At 49.5% G+C, this 14538-nt stretch overlaps 1 protein-coding gene across 2 annotated transcripts; it reads right to left on the bottom strand.

Moving 5' to 3' along the window:
- Positions 1 to 339: 339 nt before the first annotated feature.
- pi4kb (phosphatidylinositol 4-kinase, catalytic, beta) lies at positions 340 to 14093 on the bottom strand. Of its 2 annotated transcripts, XM_047361876.1 has the most exons (13): positions 13935 to 14093; positions 10790 to 11453; positions 5569 to 5919; positions 4809 to 4853; positions 4094 to 4321; positions 3784 to 4011; positions 3509 to 3618; positions 3320 to 3424; positions 3091 to 3214; positions 2666 to 2931; positions 2457 to 2589; positions 918 to 1038; positions 340 to 830 (listed from the first exon to the last, which is right to left on the bottom strand). In XM_047361876.1, exons 2-13 carry the CDS (start codon positions 11420 to 11422, stop codon positions 649 to 651), a joined length of 2526 nt encoding a protein of 841 aa, XP_047217832.1. In that variant the 5' UTR covers positions 11423 to 11453; positions 13935 to 14093; the 3' UTR covers positions 340 to 648. The 2 variants fall into 2 exon arrangements, with proteins under 2 accessions (XP_047217832.1, XP_047217833.1); XM_047361877.1 differs by lacking the exon at positions 4809 to 4853 and having other exon boundaries at positions 13935 to 14092.
- Between the last annotated feature and the right edge of the window lie 445 nt (positions 14094 to 14538).

Below are 14538 nucleotides of genomic sequence, written 5' to 3'. Positions count from 1 at the left end.
ATTTTTATCATCCTAATTCTACCAGTAATGGATAAATAATGCAATATAAAACAGGACTGAAGGTGGTGCTGCTGGGACCAATCTCTGAGGGATTCTTGACCTTACCATGAGGAGCTCAGATATTGGATCAGTGAGAAGAACATCGTGTTATAATGATCTCTGCCTCAGACTGAGGAGCATCCTCTTATGAAAGCTGGATAAACACAGAAGCCAATGTAGAAGTGATTCAGCTCCTGTTCTCTGCTACTTTCCATTTACAGCACCTTCAGTTTGGACTCTGCAGGTGGATAACACGTGGTTCAGGTGTGTTCAGGTAAAACAGGGACACAGACGAGGCTCTGCAGGTGCACACTGGCTGTTTTTAATGGCTCAAACACAAACTGGTTCACACTTAATCATGGAAAAGACCTGGTCATGGTTCACAGTTCAACTAAAACTGGGCTGCTCTCTGATTGGCCAAAAGTCCTGTTGAACAGCCAATAAGGGGCCTTGGCCCAAATATGGAAAACAAAGCATAAGAAGAGAAGGATGGAGATCAAACACAGTCAAGAGGAAACAAAACCTCTGCAGAAAAACAAGAAATGACAAAAAAACTGGAATAAAAGAAGTTCTAAAAGCTTCATGATGACACAGGATATGTGGCTGAGGTCACATGATGCCATTGGTGAGGTACTGGAAGCCGTCGTACAGTTTGGTGGTGAGGGACCTCATTGATCCGTCCACCAACTGATCGATCAGCAGTTGCAACTGCTCCTCCGTGAGACTCATGTGGAAACGTTCCTTCAGACCTCGCATGGTGCTGGACCCATGGAAGCAAGGCAGCTGGGAGCCTGGGGAAGGGGCACAAAGAGAGCTGAGGGGTCGGTACTGTTAGAACAGTCAGGGAACAGGCAGTAGGGGGCGCTGTGGGTGCTCACCTTGCTGCATTATCTCTACAATCTGCAGTACTCGGTCCATGTGCTTCCTGGCTGCAATCAGACCCTGGAGCATCAGCATCTTGTAGTAGTTAAACATGTCTCCATCTGGACCACCCATCACCTGTCAGACAAGATGCAGGGTATAACATAACCACAACCTGTCAGATCAATGTAAAAAGACTTGCATATCCTTCACCTGCCAGACAAGGTACAGGGTCTAACATAGCCTTCATCTGTTGGAAGAAAATACTGAATTTAGAGAAGATGTGGAGTTAAAATGATCTCAACCTTTCAGGAAGTACAAGGCTACCCTACTGGACAAGAAAAAGAGAAATCAGGACCTCGGACGATGATTGGTTAACTTCATCCTTGTCTTCCTGGTCATAAATCTATCCCTGAATAAAGCTGTTAACCTTTCAGATATAAGATGGGGTTTAACTCACTTTTACTGCCTGGCAGACGTACCCTGAGGTTTACTTTGTTAACAGATTCTCAGTTTTCAGCCTGTCGGAGCAAATAACAGGGTTTGTACACTTTTCTCACAGTAAAGTCAAGCACTTCTCAACCATTTTCAAGGTACATTTTCAAACTTTTCCAGCATCAAGCAGCAGTGTGTATCTCTGTACGCCTTTTCTTCATTGGGCTTTATGATCACGGCACACACCCCCTGTGAATGGAGCCCATCAACAATCTGAAATACTGTTCAACTCATTAAAACTCTGCAAGTTATGGTATTAATAAAATGGACAGGCCAAACACGCATGACGGAGCACTGCCAAGCAACAGCTGCTCTTTAATTAAACCATTAGCTAACCACCTTTATTAACCTTTTCAATAAAATGTTTTGTTGCTGCACATTGTAAAGTACAGTAGATGACATAAAACCCTAACCCTGATCCATCCTTCAAACAATCAATTTGCAATTTACCTGCAAAGTTGTAAGCGAGCTTAAATTTAGGAATACGTCCCACTACTATGGCCTACCGCTGGAGGGCGCCGACTCTCCCACCGTGAAAAGCTGCAGGTCCGTCTTGTTTCAGGAAGCTGTTTGAGGATTATGTCCTCGTTTCAACCATGTTCAGCCATGCTGTTTTCTCCTGCTCACCGGAGACGTGTTCGACTAGCGAGACACAGTTACGTTCTCAATGTAGGTCTGGTTCATTGCTATGCCAGAGGACGTTCATCAGGTGCTGCCTGCTGCTCTCACGGCGGTATTAGAAAAAGCAGCGAGGCTTAAGACTTCACTAGAGCCAAAATGATCAATCTCTATGTTGTGATTTTAACATAAAAATATCAACAAACTGTTAATTACAGAACAATGCAGGTAGAATATTGAGCACTTTCCCAACCTTGTTAAAATTCAAGCACTTTCAAGGATTTCAAGCACCCACACGAACCCTGAAATAATGGATTTGAATCTACTCTTCACTCTGTTAACATGTCAAACTCCTGGAAACAGACCGAGGAGTTAAAAGCCTCTTCATCATCTTCCTGCTGCCTGGGAACACCTAGATTCTTCAGACAGGTGAACCGACTCACATCCACAAATTCCGTAGTGAGTTTGAAGGCAGACGTCTCGAAGCCGAGGTTCCTGGGAGAACTGGACAGGATGAAGCCGAAGTCGATGTGGATGATGTGTCCTTCAGCGTCCAGCAGGATGTTCCCGTTGTGCCTGCGAGGACAGAGTATGATAACCTGCAGCATCATACCGGAGCGCAGCGATCATGTACAAGACCAGCAGCCCCCACCTGTCTTTGACCTGCAGCAGGTAGCAGATGAGACTATAACCAGAGCAGCTTTGGACAAAGTTCCTTTGAGCTGTCAGAAACTCTTCAGTGGTCGGAGTGCCATGTTCCTGCAGGAAGTAGTCGAGAAGAGAGAGTTGGCTCTGCTTCTTCACCTGGTGGATGGACACGGCGTTCACCACAGGCTCTATCATCCCGCTGTCTGCAGACAGGACCAGGATCTTATAGGGCTTGATCCAAAGCGGGACGCGCTCCTGCTCCCAGATGGACTGCAGGGACAGAGGGAAAAGAGTCAGAGCCACAAGGAGGAACCAGTGAACTATCATTGGAGAATAAAGAGCAGAAAGAGACGCAGGAGATGAAGACACTGACAAATATGGACAGAAGATATGAAACGAGACGGGCGATATGTGATGTCAGAGTGTTACCTTGAGCTGCTGCAGGACCTGGTACGCAAGCAGCTCCTGTCTCAGGTCATCTCCACACTTCACGATGACTGACAAAAGCCTCCAGTTTGGGAGGTGACCATATGGAGAACCTTCCCTGATCCTTCTGAAGGACAGAAACAGAAGAGGACAGCTCATTCCTCAGCCTGTTGTCAGAATTTACCTTCTGTTCTTACAGTAGAAGAGAAAAAGCGCCGGAGACGTTACCTACCGGACTTTCTCCTCCCAGGGCTCCTTCAAGGCCACTGCTGATGGGTCCTCCGGGTCCCGTTTAAAGGTGGTGGGGGCCTGAGCCAACTGCTCAGACAGACGCCGCCTGAAATAAGACAAAGGACGAAGTTTGAGCCAACATCTGCATCACATCTGAACCGTATTCTGGCCTCTGTGTGTTCTGTGAGACCTGATGTCTCCAGCGGCGATGAAGACGGGCTCTTTGCTGTCCAAGCTGGTGATGCTATCCACTGAGAACTGACTGATGTTGTCACAGCTGTTGGTGTGGCCCTCTGGGAGCTGGTGGGAAAAACATTACCAGACTCATCATGCACTGAACAGATGATCCTGGAAAAGAACGCAGGCAGCTCACATCTGATGTGGTGTTCCGCAGGGCCGTGATCTCGGCCCCCCGTTTGGAGACGTGATTCACTGACATCACTCCCTGTGTGGGTGGGGTCTCACCTCCACCTGTAGTTCTCCAATGTCATCCACAGACCAGGCTTCATCGTCATTGTCATAGTTCGGGACAACAGAGAAGCTTCCGGCTCGCTGCTCCACCATCATGCCGCAGTCTGGCAGGTTCTCGACAGAACGTGTGCTCCTGATCCGGTTCTCTGGTATCCGCATCGGAACGCTAGACGTCTCAAAGTTCTCACATTCTAGAACCTCCACGTAGATCAGGTAGGGAGCCTGATGGTAGAACAGCGATAACCGAGATTCACAGAAATTCACCAGGACCACAGAGACTAAAGAGGGGACTAGTGTGTCTCACCTTGTCTTTGGAGTTGAGCACTACGGCCTGTGTGTGCGGCACGCGGACCACATGGTGGTCGAAGGCGGCGGTGGGCAGCCAGACTCGAGCCGGAAGCTTGTGGTTGAGCAGTGACAGCTCAGAGATCAGCCGCTGAGTCTTCTGCTCTTTGGTGGGCAGCGTGGCCAGGCGCTTCCCAATTCCCATCAGGGATTTCATGAACTCCCTCTGAGGAGCCAGGCGCACTGGCTGCAGGAAGCACAGAAGTACAGGTGAAAAAGGGGGCGGGGCCTGGCTTAGGTGAGTCAGGACAGATGGAACAGAGCAGCTGCTGTCTGTGGGTCAGGTTTAAATGTTCTGTTGTTGATCAATGAACTGAACCTAAATCGAAAATAGACACGATCTGGATCAAAACCAGCACTATGCTGAGGTTCCAGTGAGAAAAACCCGACACACAGACACAGAAGCAATAAATCTATCTGCTGATTGGTCGGTTGACCGATCAGCGGATAGATCGCAGGAGGAGACACGAGGACAGGCTGAACTGAGGTCAAATTCTGATTGGTTAACCCAGAACCTTCAACAGAACACAGAGACACAATCACAAAGTCCGAGTCCACAGACAAGCAGCTAAACATCTGTGGATTGAACCAGAACCAGCACCCGATAGACTCCATAACAGAATTCATGACTCAGAATTCCCCCCGAGGATGAAAGATGTATGGGCTGGACTTACGGGACCAGAATCCAACTCCAGACTGTCGGAGCTGGAACAGCTGCCCTAAGGGTCAGAGGAAGAAGCTGCTGATTGGTTACATTCGGGTCACATATTAAAACCTGCAGAAGGTTCTGGATTTTAATGAAGCTGCTAAAACTTTGAAGATCTGCATCCACAAACCGAGGACCTCATAGTGTGTTTATGGTACCGTTGGAAAATCTGAGCTGTAAAAGAGCTGTTTCAACAGAAAGAAAAATATCCCCAAACACTTTCCCTAATGGCTAATGAAACATCTGAGAATATTCTGATGAAAAGCAGTTTCTGTTTCTGTAGGTTTTCCTTCAGTCTGACTGAAAACATCCAGCGTGAGTTCTTAAATCCGCCTGAATGAAGGAGTTAGGTGTGGAGTTTCCTGTCTGTTGCTCATCATAAAAACACAGCAGAAATGGAAGCAGTTTTAGTTGTTTGAATGTGTTGGATGGACTTCCTCCTCCTGCAGACGACCTCAGGGCTAAAACGCTGCTTCAAATAAATCCTGGGTTCCTGCTGTCTGTGAATGCTGACCAGAACAAGCTCAAGCTGCTCACCTTCTCTGGTGGATATTACCTGAGATACTGACTGTTCGTCTGTGATCAACGGCAGTTTCAATTAAAACCTTTAAACATCCTCAATGAGGAGGAGACCAGGACCTAGGTGAACTCAGATGGCCTTTCTTTAAACCCAAGCTGATTGGAGGATGTTACCTTTAGACAGAGTGACATCACTCTGAGACTCTTACCTCATCCTGGCTGCTCTCCACCTTTGGGTTGCTAGCCGTCCTCTTCAGGTTGCTGCTCAGACTGATGCTGACCGTGGCGTCAGATTTGGAGCGCTGATGTGTCCGTTTGGATGGAGACAGGCTGTTTTCAGTTGCCAGGCCTCCAGGGGACGGCCCTGGACAAAATGGGGTCAGAGTCAGCTCCCTGCGAGCTCGAGGCCCCGATGGTTTGAGTTCATCTGACAGGATGAGCTTCCTGAGTTTGGTTCCTCGGGAGTGACGCTGTGCGGAGATGTGCATATCGGAGGAGTACGCTCCCAGCAGCCAAGCGCACTGCAGGCTGAAGGAGATGCTCTGTCTGCAGCGGTGCACCTGTAAGACCAAATGCAGGGTGAAATCACCCCTCACACACAAAGAAACGCATGTTAACATAAGTGGCTGCATGGAGGGAGGTCACCTGGTGACCTTCAGCTTCCATCACCTGGTGACCTTCAGCATCCATCACCTGGTGACCTTCAGCATCCATCACCTGGTGACCTTCAGCATCCATCACCTGGTGACCTTCAGCTTCCATCACCTGGTGACCTTCAGCTTCCATCACCTGGTGACCTTCAGCTTCCATCACCTGGTGACCTACAGCTTCCATCACCTGGTGACCTACAGCTTCCATCACCTGGTGACCTTCAGCTTCCATCACCTGGTGACCTTCAGCTTCCATCACCTGGTGACCTACAGCTTCCATCACCTGGTGACCTTCAGCTTCCATCACCTGGTGACCTTCAGCTTCCATCACCTGGTGACCTACAGCTTCCATCACCTGGTGACCTTCAGCTTCCATCACCTGGTGACCTTCAGCTTCCATCACCTGGTGACCTACAGCTTCCATCACCTGGTGACCTACAGCTTCCATCACCTGGTGACCTTCAGCTTCCATCACCTGGTGACCTTCAGCTTCCATCACCTGGTGACCTTCAGCTTCCATCACCTGGTGACCTTCAGCTTCCATCACCTGGTGACCTACAGCTTCCATCACCTGGTGACCTTCAGCTTCCATCACCTGGTGACCTTCAGCTTCCATCACCTGGTGACCTACAGCTTCCATCACCTGGTGACCTTCAGCTTCCATCACCTGGTGACCTTCAGCTTCCATCACCTGGTGACCTTCAGCTTCCATCACCTGGTGACCTTCAGCTTCCATCACCTGGTGACCTACAGCTTCCATCACCTGGTGACCTTCAGCTTCCATCACCTGGTGACCTTCAGCTTCCATCACCTGGTGACCTACAGCTTCCATCACCTGGTGACCTACAGCTTCCATCACCTGGTGACCTTCAGCTTCCATCACCTGGTGACCTTCAGCTTCCATCACCTGGTGACCTTCAGCTTCCATCACCTGGTGACCTTCAGCTTCCATCACCTGGTGACCTACAGCTTCCATCACCTGGTGACCTACAGCTTCCATCACCTGGTGACCTTCAGCTTCCATCACCTGGTGACCTTCAGCTTCCATCACCTGGTGACCTACAGCTTCCATCACCTGGTGACCTTCAGCTTCCATCACCTGGTGACCTTCAGCTTCCATCACCTGGTGACCTTCAGCTTCCATCACCTGGTGACCTACAGCTTCCATCACCTGGTGACCTACAGCTTCCATCACCTGGTGACCTTCAGCTTCCATCACCTGGTGACCTTCAGCTTCCATCACCTGGTGACCTTCAGCTTCCATCACCTGGTGACCTTCAGCTTCCATCACCTGGTGACCTACAGCTTCCATCACCTGGTGACCTACAGCTTCCATCACCAGGTGACCTTCAGCTTCCATCACCTGGTGACCTTCAGCTTCCATCACCTGGTGACCTACAGCTTCCATCACCTGGTGACCTTCAGCTTCCATCACCTGGTGACCTTCAGCTTCCATCACCTGGTGACCTTCAGCTTCCATCACCTGGTGACCTACAGCTTCCATCACCTGGTGACCTTCAGCTTCCATCACCTGGTGACCTACAGCTTCCATCACCTGGTGACCTACAGCTTCCATCACCTGGTGACCTTCAGCTTCCATCACCTGGTGACCTTCAGCTTCCATCACCTGGTGACCTTCAGCTTCCATCACCTGGTGACCTTCAGCTTCCATCACCTGGTGACCTTCAGCTTCCATCACCTGGTGACCTTCAGCTTCCATCACCTGGTGACCTTCAGCTTCCATCACCTGGTGACCTACAGCTTCCATCACCTGGTGACCTTCAGCTTCCATCACCTGGTGACCTTCAGCTTCCATCACCTGGTGACCTACAGCTTCCATCACCTGGTGACCTACAGCTTCCATCACCTGGTGACCTTCAGCTTCCATCACCTGGTGACCTACAGATTCCATCACCTGGTGACCTTCAGCTTCCATCACCTGGTGACCTTCAGCTTCCATCACCTGGTGACCTTCAGCTTCCATCACCTGGTGACCTTCAGCTTCCATCACCTGGTGACCTTCAGCTTCCATCACCTGGTGACCTACAGCTTCCATCACCTGGTGACCTACAGCTTCCATCACCTGGTGACCTTCAGCTTCCATCACCTGGTGACCTACAGCTTCCATCACCTGGTGACCTTCAGCTTCCATCACCTGGTGACCTTCAGCTTCCATCACCTGGTGACCTTCAGCTTCCATCACCTGGTGACCTTCAGCTTCCATCACCTGGTGACCTACAGCTTCCATCACCTGGTGACCTTCAGCTTCCATCACCTGGTGACCTTCAGCTTCCATCACCTGGTGACCTACAGCTTCCATCACCTGGTGACCTTCAGCTTCCATCACCTGGTGACCTTCAGCTTCCATCACCTGGTGACCTTCAGCTTCCATCACCTGGTGACCTTCAGCTTCCATCACCAGGTGACCTTCAGCTTCCATCACCTGGTGACCTACAGCTTCCATCACCTGGTGACCTTCAGCTTCCATCACCTGGTGACCTACAGCTTCCATCACCTGGTGACCTTCAGCTTCCATCACCTGGTGACCTACAGCTTCCATCACCTGGTGACCTTCAGCTTCCATCACCTGGTGACCTACAGCTTCCATCACCTGGTGACCTTCAGCTTCCATCACCTGGTGACCTTCAGCTTCCATCACCTGGTGACCTACAGCTTCCATCACCTGGTGACCTTCAGCTTCCATCACCTGGTGACCTTCAGCTTCCATCACCTGGTGACCTTCAGCATCCATCACCTGGTGACCTTCAGCTTCCATCACCTGGTGACCTTCAGCTTCCATCACCTGGTGACCTACAGCTTCCATCACCTGGTGACCTTCAGCTTCCATCACCTGGTGACCTACAGCTTCCATCACCTGGTGACCTTCAGCTTCCATCACCTGGTGACCTTCAGCTTCCATCACCTGGTGACCTACAGCTTCCATCACCTGGTGACCTTCAGCTTCCATCACCAGGTGACCTTCAGCTTCCATCACCTGGTGACCTTCAGCTTCCATCACCTGGTGACCTTCAGCATCCATCACCTGGTGACCTTCAGCATCCATCACCTGGTGACCTTCAGCTTCCATCACCTGGTGACCTTCAGCATCCATCACCAGGTGACCTTCAGCTTCCATCACCTGGTGACCTACAGCTTCCATCACCTGGTGACCTTCAGCTTCCATCACCTGGTGACCTTCAGCTTCCATCACCTGGTGACCTTCAGCATCCATCACCTGGTGACCTACAGCTTCCATCACCAGGTGACCTTCAGCTTCCATCACCTGGTGACCTACAGCTTCCATCACCTGGTGACCTTCAGCATCCATCACCAGGTGACCTTCAGCTTCCATCACCTGGTGACCTTCAGCTTCCATCACCTGGTGACCTTCAGCTTCCATCACCTGGTGACCTTCAGCTTCCATCACCTGGTGACCTTCAGCTTCCATCACCTGGTGACCTTCAGCTTCCATCACCTGGTGACCTTCAGCTTCCATCACCTGGTGACCTACAGCTTCCATCACCTGGTGACCTTCAGCTTCCATCACCTGGTGACCTTCAGCTTCCATCACCTGGTGACCTACAGCTTCCATCACCTGGTGACCTTCAGCTTCCATCACCTGGTGACCTACAGCTTCCATCACCTGGTGACCTTCAGCTTCCATCACCTGGTGACCTTCAGCTTCCATCACCTGGTGACCTACAGCTTCCATCACCTGGTGACCTTCAGCTTCCATCACCTGGTGACCTTCAGCTTCCATCACCTGGTGACCTTCAGCATCCATCACCAGGTGACCTTCAGCTTCCATCACCTGGTGACCTTCAGCTTCCATCACCTGGTGACCTACAGCTTCCATAACCTGGTGACCTACAGCTTCCATCACCTGGTGACCTACAGCTTCCATCACCTGGTGACCTTCAGCTTCCATCACCTGGTGACCTTCAGCTTCCATCACCTGGTGACCTACAGCTTCCATCACCTGGTGACCTTCAGCTTCCATCACCAGGTGACCTTCAGCTTCCATCACCTGGTGACCTTCAGCTTCCATCACCAGGTGACCTTCAGCATCCATCACCTGTGCCAGGTGTGGGTAGACTCCTCGCAACAGGCTGAATACGGTACTCACATGTAAAACCTGAGCTTCTGACACTTGGAACAACAAATGCTGCATTTCAAACAGTCCTTTGGAAAATTGTCTAAACTGCGACAAAAATGTATTTGCAAAAAATTGTGGAGCCGTATCCATGGCAACCATGGCAAAAATAAAGGTTATCTGAATAATACGAGTTGAGGAACAACTGATTTTATCCAAAAAGATAAAACTTCCTGAGCCCGCTATTTGTACCTCCACCTGTTTCCATGACAACCATCACCGACACACAAAGATGCAGAGAAACGTTGATGAGAAAATATCAGAGTTCAGCAAAGTCAAAGCTAGACGAACCTTTTCCTTTACACTCAAACGTGGCTCTGACCCAAACCATTTCTGAAACAATTATTCTGCTACCAAAACTATATGACCAGCAGGACTGAGGTCCAACAGGTTCTGATATCAGTGGGCGGAGGGAGCCAGACAAACAGTTTAGTCTCACTTCCTCCTAAAGGTTTTCAACAGGAAGCTGAACTTAAAGTCTCCCTGATGAGCTGACTTCCTCCAGTTTCACAATAACCTCAGAAAGTGAATGGCTCTCACCATGGTAACCAACATAACACACAGCAAACTGATGTTTTTTTGAAAATAAAACACTGATCAGGTCAGCTGACTGCAGGCCACACCCACCACGTAGGGCTTGATGGCGTCTCCAACGTCCTCATCCATGTGGATGTACATGTTGAGAAGCTGTGGCAGGTAGAAGTCCACATCCTCATGCGGGAAGCTGAACAGCCGGTTCCCGATGTACGCCTGCACGCCAGGCTCCTTGGATTTGTGCAGGTAGGAGATCGCCATGGAGACATCAAATAGTTTAGACTCAAAGAGGCGCAGCAGCCACGACTGTTTGGAGGGGTTGTGTCTCTGCCGACGCCGGGCACTCTTCACCGAGCTGGGCGCAGGGCCCTCTGGGGTGTCTTCCTCTTCGCGGATCTGTTTGATGGAAGGGATAGGTGGTGTGTGGGAGGCGCTGTCTGTCCCCGGCCCGTTCTGTTGCTGGGTGGGGTCAGAGTCTACATGCCGCAGCTTCACCTTCTGTAGGACCTCCTGACACGCCTGGTGGGCCACCTCAGCATCTATCACCAGGCTCAGCTCACTGATGCCCTCGCTGATGACGCCTAGAGGAGGCGTGGCGGGCTGGGCAGGTCCAGAGGAGGAGGAGGGGGTGGAAGGAAGAGACTGGGAGGGGGAGGAGCTGATGGAGAGGGAGGGGCTGTTCTTGTCAGAGGGGGCGGGGGAAAGGTCTTCCTGTGTATCCTCCATAATGGCTGCAGAGAGGCTCCACCCACCACCACTGAAACAGAGAGACAGTTCAAAGGTCATACATGAGATTCTCACCTGTAGGTCCTACAATAGCAGACAGGAACAGGTGCAGGATCTCTAACAGTCCAACACACCTGAAGGAGCTAGAACCACAGTTATTACAACCCTGTCCAGATATAACCTGAGTCTAGTCCACTGAGGACTGACACTTTTTAAGATTAATCGATACATCGCCTTATTATTTACGTGTTAAAAAACTGTTGAACTGGAAATAAACAGAAATAGGAAACATTAACACAGGCATCCAGGCAGCCAATCTGTGGTAGCCTCTGCCATCCGCTATGCTGTCGTCTGCTGGGCCCCAGGCAGCACAGAGCAGGACAGGAAGAGACTGATCTAGCTGGTTAGGAGGGCCAGCTCTGTCCTGGGCGGCCCACTTGATTCTGTGGAGGTGGAGGCTGAGGAGGATGTTAGCCAAGCTCAGATCCATCATGAATATAACCTCTGACCCACTGAACCGGACCGTAGAGGAGCTGAGCTGAGCAGCTCCTTCAGTGGCCGATTGAGACGCCCTCCGTGCAGGAAGGAGCGCTACAGCAGGTCCTTCATCCCCATCGCTGTCAGATTGTTCTACTGTATAATAACTTGTGCAACAACCTCTGAATTTGTAAATACCTGCAATCATTGTCACTTTAGCACAAATGACCTCCACTTTTTACTGTACATAATTTATTTTATTCTATTATTACTACTTGTTTTTGCAAATCTTCCTTGTTCTTCTTTGATTGCACATTTTTTCCTATCTGCACCCTGCTTGTGTTACTGAGAGCTGCTGTAACAAGTTCACAAATCCATTGTGAGATCAATAAAGTCTATCTTACATGACAGAAAACCTGCCTAATATCACAGAGTGTCACAGCTCTGTCTTCTGTCACATCTAACTGTCCTCTCTGACCATCCCACAGTCAAACAGAACTAAAATAACAGCACCGAGATGCAGATTTAGTCCACTGATGTCTCATAACCGTCACCCTACTGGTGCTTTAATATTTCAGATATTTCAGAGAGTAGGTAAACTATGGAAATAGTGAATGAGAGCCACTTAGAGAGCAGCAGTATCAGATGGAAACAAACTGGCAATGCATAAACACGCATGACGTCATGATCTATATACATTTAAAGACTTTATTTCATTTAAAAAAATAGAAATGAACGGTCCGTTGTGGTGAAGAGAGAGCTGAGCCGAAAAGCAAAGCTCTCAATTTACCGGTCGGTCTACGTTCCTACCCTCACCTATGGCCATGAACTTTGGGTCATGACTGAAAGAACGAGATCCCGGATACAAGCGGCTGAAATGAGCTTCCTCCGTAGGGTGGCCGGGCACTCCCTTAGAGATAGGGTGAGGAGCTCGGCCATCCGGGAGGAGCTCGGAGTAGAGCCGCTGCTTCTCCACATCGAGAGGAGCCAGTTGAGGTGGCTCGGGCATCTATACTGGATGCCTCCTGGACGCCTTCCTCAGGAGGTGTTGCAGGCACGTCCCACCGGGAGGAGGCCCAGGACACGCTGGAGGGACTATGTCTCTGGGCTGGCCTGGGAACGCCTTGGGCTCCCCCTGGAGGAGCTGGAGGAGGTGTCTGGAGAGAGGGACGTCTGGGCGTCTCTGCTGAGTCTGCTGCCCCCGAGACCCGGTCCCGGATGAAGACGATGAGTACGAAATGAACGAAAACTAGATCATATTAGCACTGCAAATTTAGTTCACAATATTTATGTGTTTAACTGTGAACATGAATTAATTCAGTTTTAATGGTGTAAACTGAACTTGAAACCGGTTCTTGGTGGGACTGAAGTGGTACAACACCGACCCGTTCTGTCGGCTGCTAAGGCCGTTAGCTCCAGAATTTTTCCCTCTGAGTTCTTCTGGACTTAATTCAGGAACCACCGAGCCCCATTAAAACCCGCAGGGTAACTCAGGCCCAACAATGGGTCAGAACAAATCGTTTTAGTAGGTTTGTTTTTGTTCGGAACCTACAGTGAAACTAGATAGACACGTTTTTCACGGACTGTGGACTCGATACATCTGCTAACAGACAGACAGGAGAGTCTCTGACAGCTTCAGGCAGGAATATGGAGCAGCTGCACCGGACTGAACCGAGCTCTATGATTCTGGCACCAACTGGACGTTCATACCTAACGGAGATCTGCTGCTGCTCCAAGAAGCGCCCAGACAGCTAGTTAGCTCACGGCTAGTGGATAACCATTTAAAATGAACGAGGGTGTTAGCCCACCCAGCTAACAGCTAGCCATTTAATAAAACAGTGTTTTCTAACGGGGGCGCCACATATTTGAACGCATCTCTTAGCTCAGAGCCAATTATATTCGAGCTAACAACAGCTTCTGTTAGCCTGAGCAAACTGTTGCTCAGGCTAACAGAAGCTAACTCCAACCCAAGTTCCAGCGCGCCCAGGTGAGTTGTGCAGATGAACTGACGTGTGTACAGGTGAGTCGCTGTTACCTGTTGTCAACTCAGTTGCGCAGAAATAACGCCTAATTTGCAGTTTGTTGACTCCATTTATTCAGTTTCATCTCTACTGCCAGCCAGCAGGGGCCGCAGCTGCTTCTGTTCCTCTTCTGCTCTTTTCTTCAGTGAGTGTTGGCAGGTTGTTTCCGGCGCAACACTGCCTCCAAGTGGATGGAAATTGATCTACAGCCACTTTATTTTACGTGTTAAAATCATTTAAAATGGTCTGGGTCGGAAGTCTCCCGTACATTTTAAAAACAGGAATTCAATTTAGATTGTTAGCAAAAGGAGTTCAATTAGAATATATAGCTTTAGAAGCTTGGAATAGGAAAGAAAGCATCAAAGTGATAATTTTGTATAATCCTTGTAAAAGAATTAAACCTGAATTGATGGATGAAATTGATAATTATTTAAATGGACAACATTTTTGGTGTGGTGATTTGAATGCACATAGTTCATTATGGGGTACTAAAAATTATTGCAATGGAAACAATGGAATGATGGAAGAGGCACAAGAGCTAATATGAGAACAGATACGGAATCAGTAATTGATCTTACAATAATTTCACTGGCTGGAGTTAGTTCATGGCAAATAATT

The sequence above is a fragment of the Girardinichthys multiradiatus genome, chromosome 3 (assembly GCF_021462225.1).
Source record: "Girardinichthys multiradiatus isolate DD_20200921_A chromosome 3, DD_fGirMul_XY1, whole genome shotgun sequence".
Taxonomy (NCBI): domain Eukaryota; kingdom Metazoa; phylum Chordata; class Actinopteri; order Cyprinodontiformes; family Goodeidae; genus Girardinichthys; species Girardinichthys multiradiatus.
This window is presented reverse-complemented; position numbering and strand designations above follow the sequence as displayed.

Bases quoted from the DNA above. Each gene is read 5' to 3' on its own strand.
- pi4kb (XM_047361876.1), bottom strand. From the start codon at position 11,422: ATGGAGGATACACAGGAAGACCTTTCCCCCGCCCCCTCTGACAAGAAC. The intron at 3,425-3,508 runs GTCTCACAGAAC...GTCTTATTTCAG, and splicing joins ATCGCCGCTGGAGACATCAG to GCGGCGTCTGTCTGAGCAGT. The intron at 1,039-2,456 runs GTGAGTCGGTTC...CTTGTCTGACAG, and splicing joins TCACTACGGAATTTGTGGAT to GTGATGGGTGGTCCAGATGG.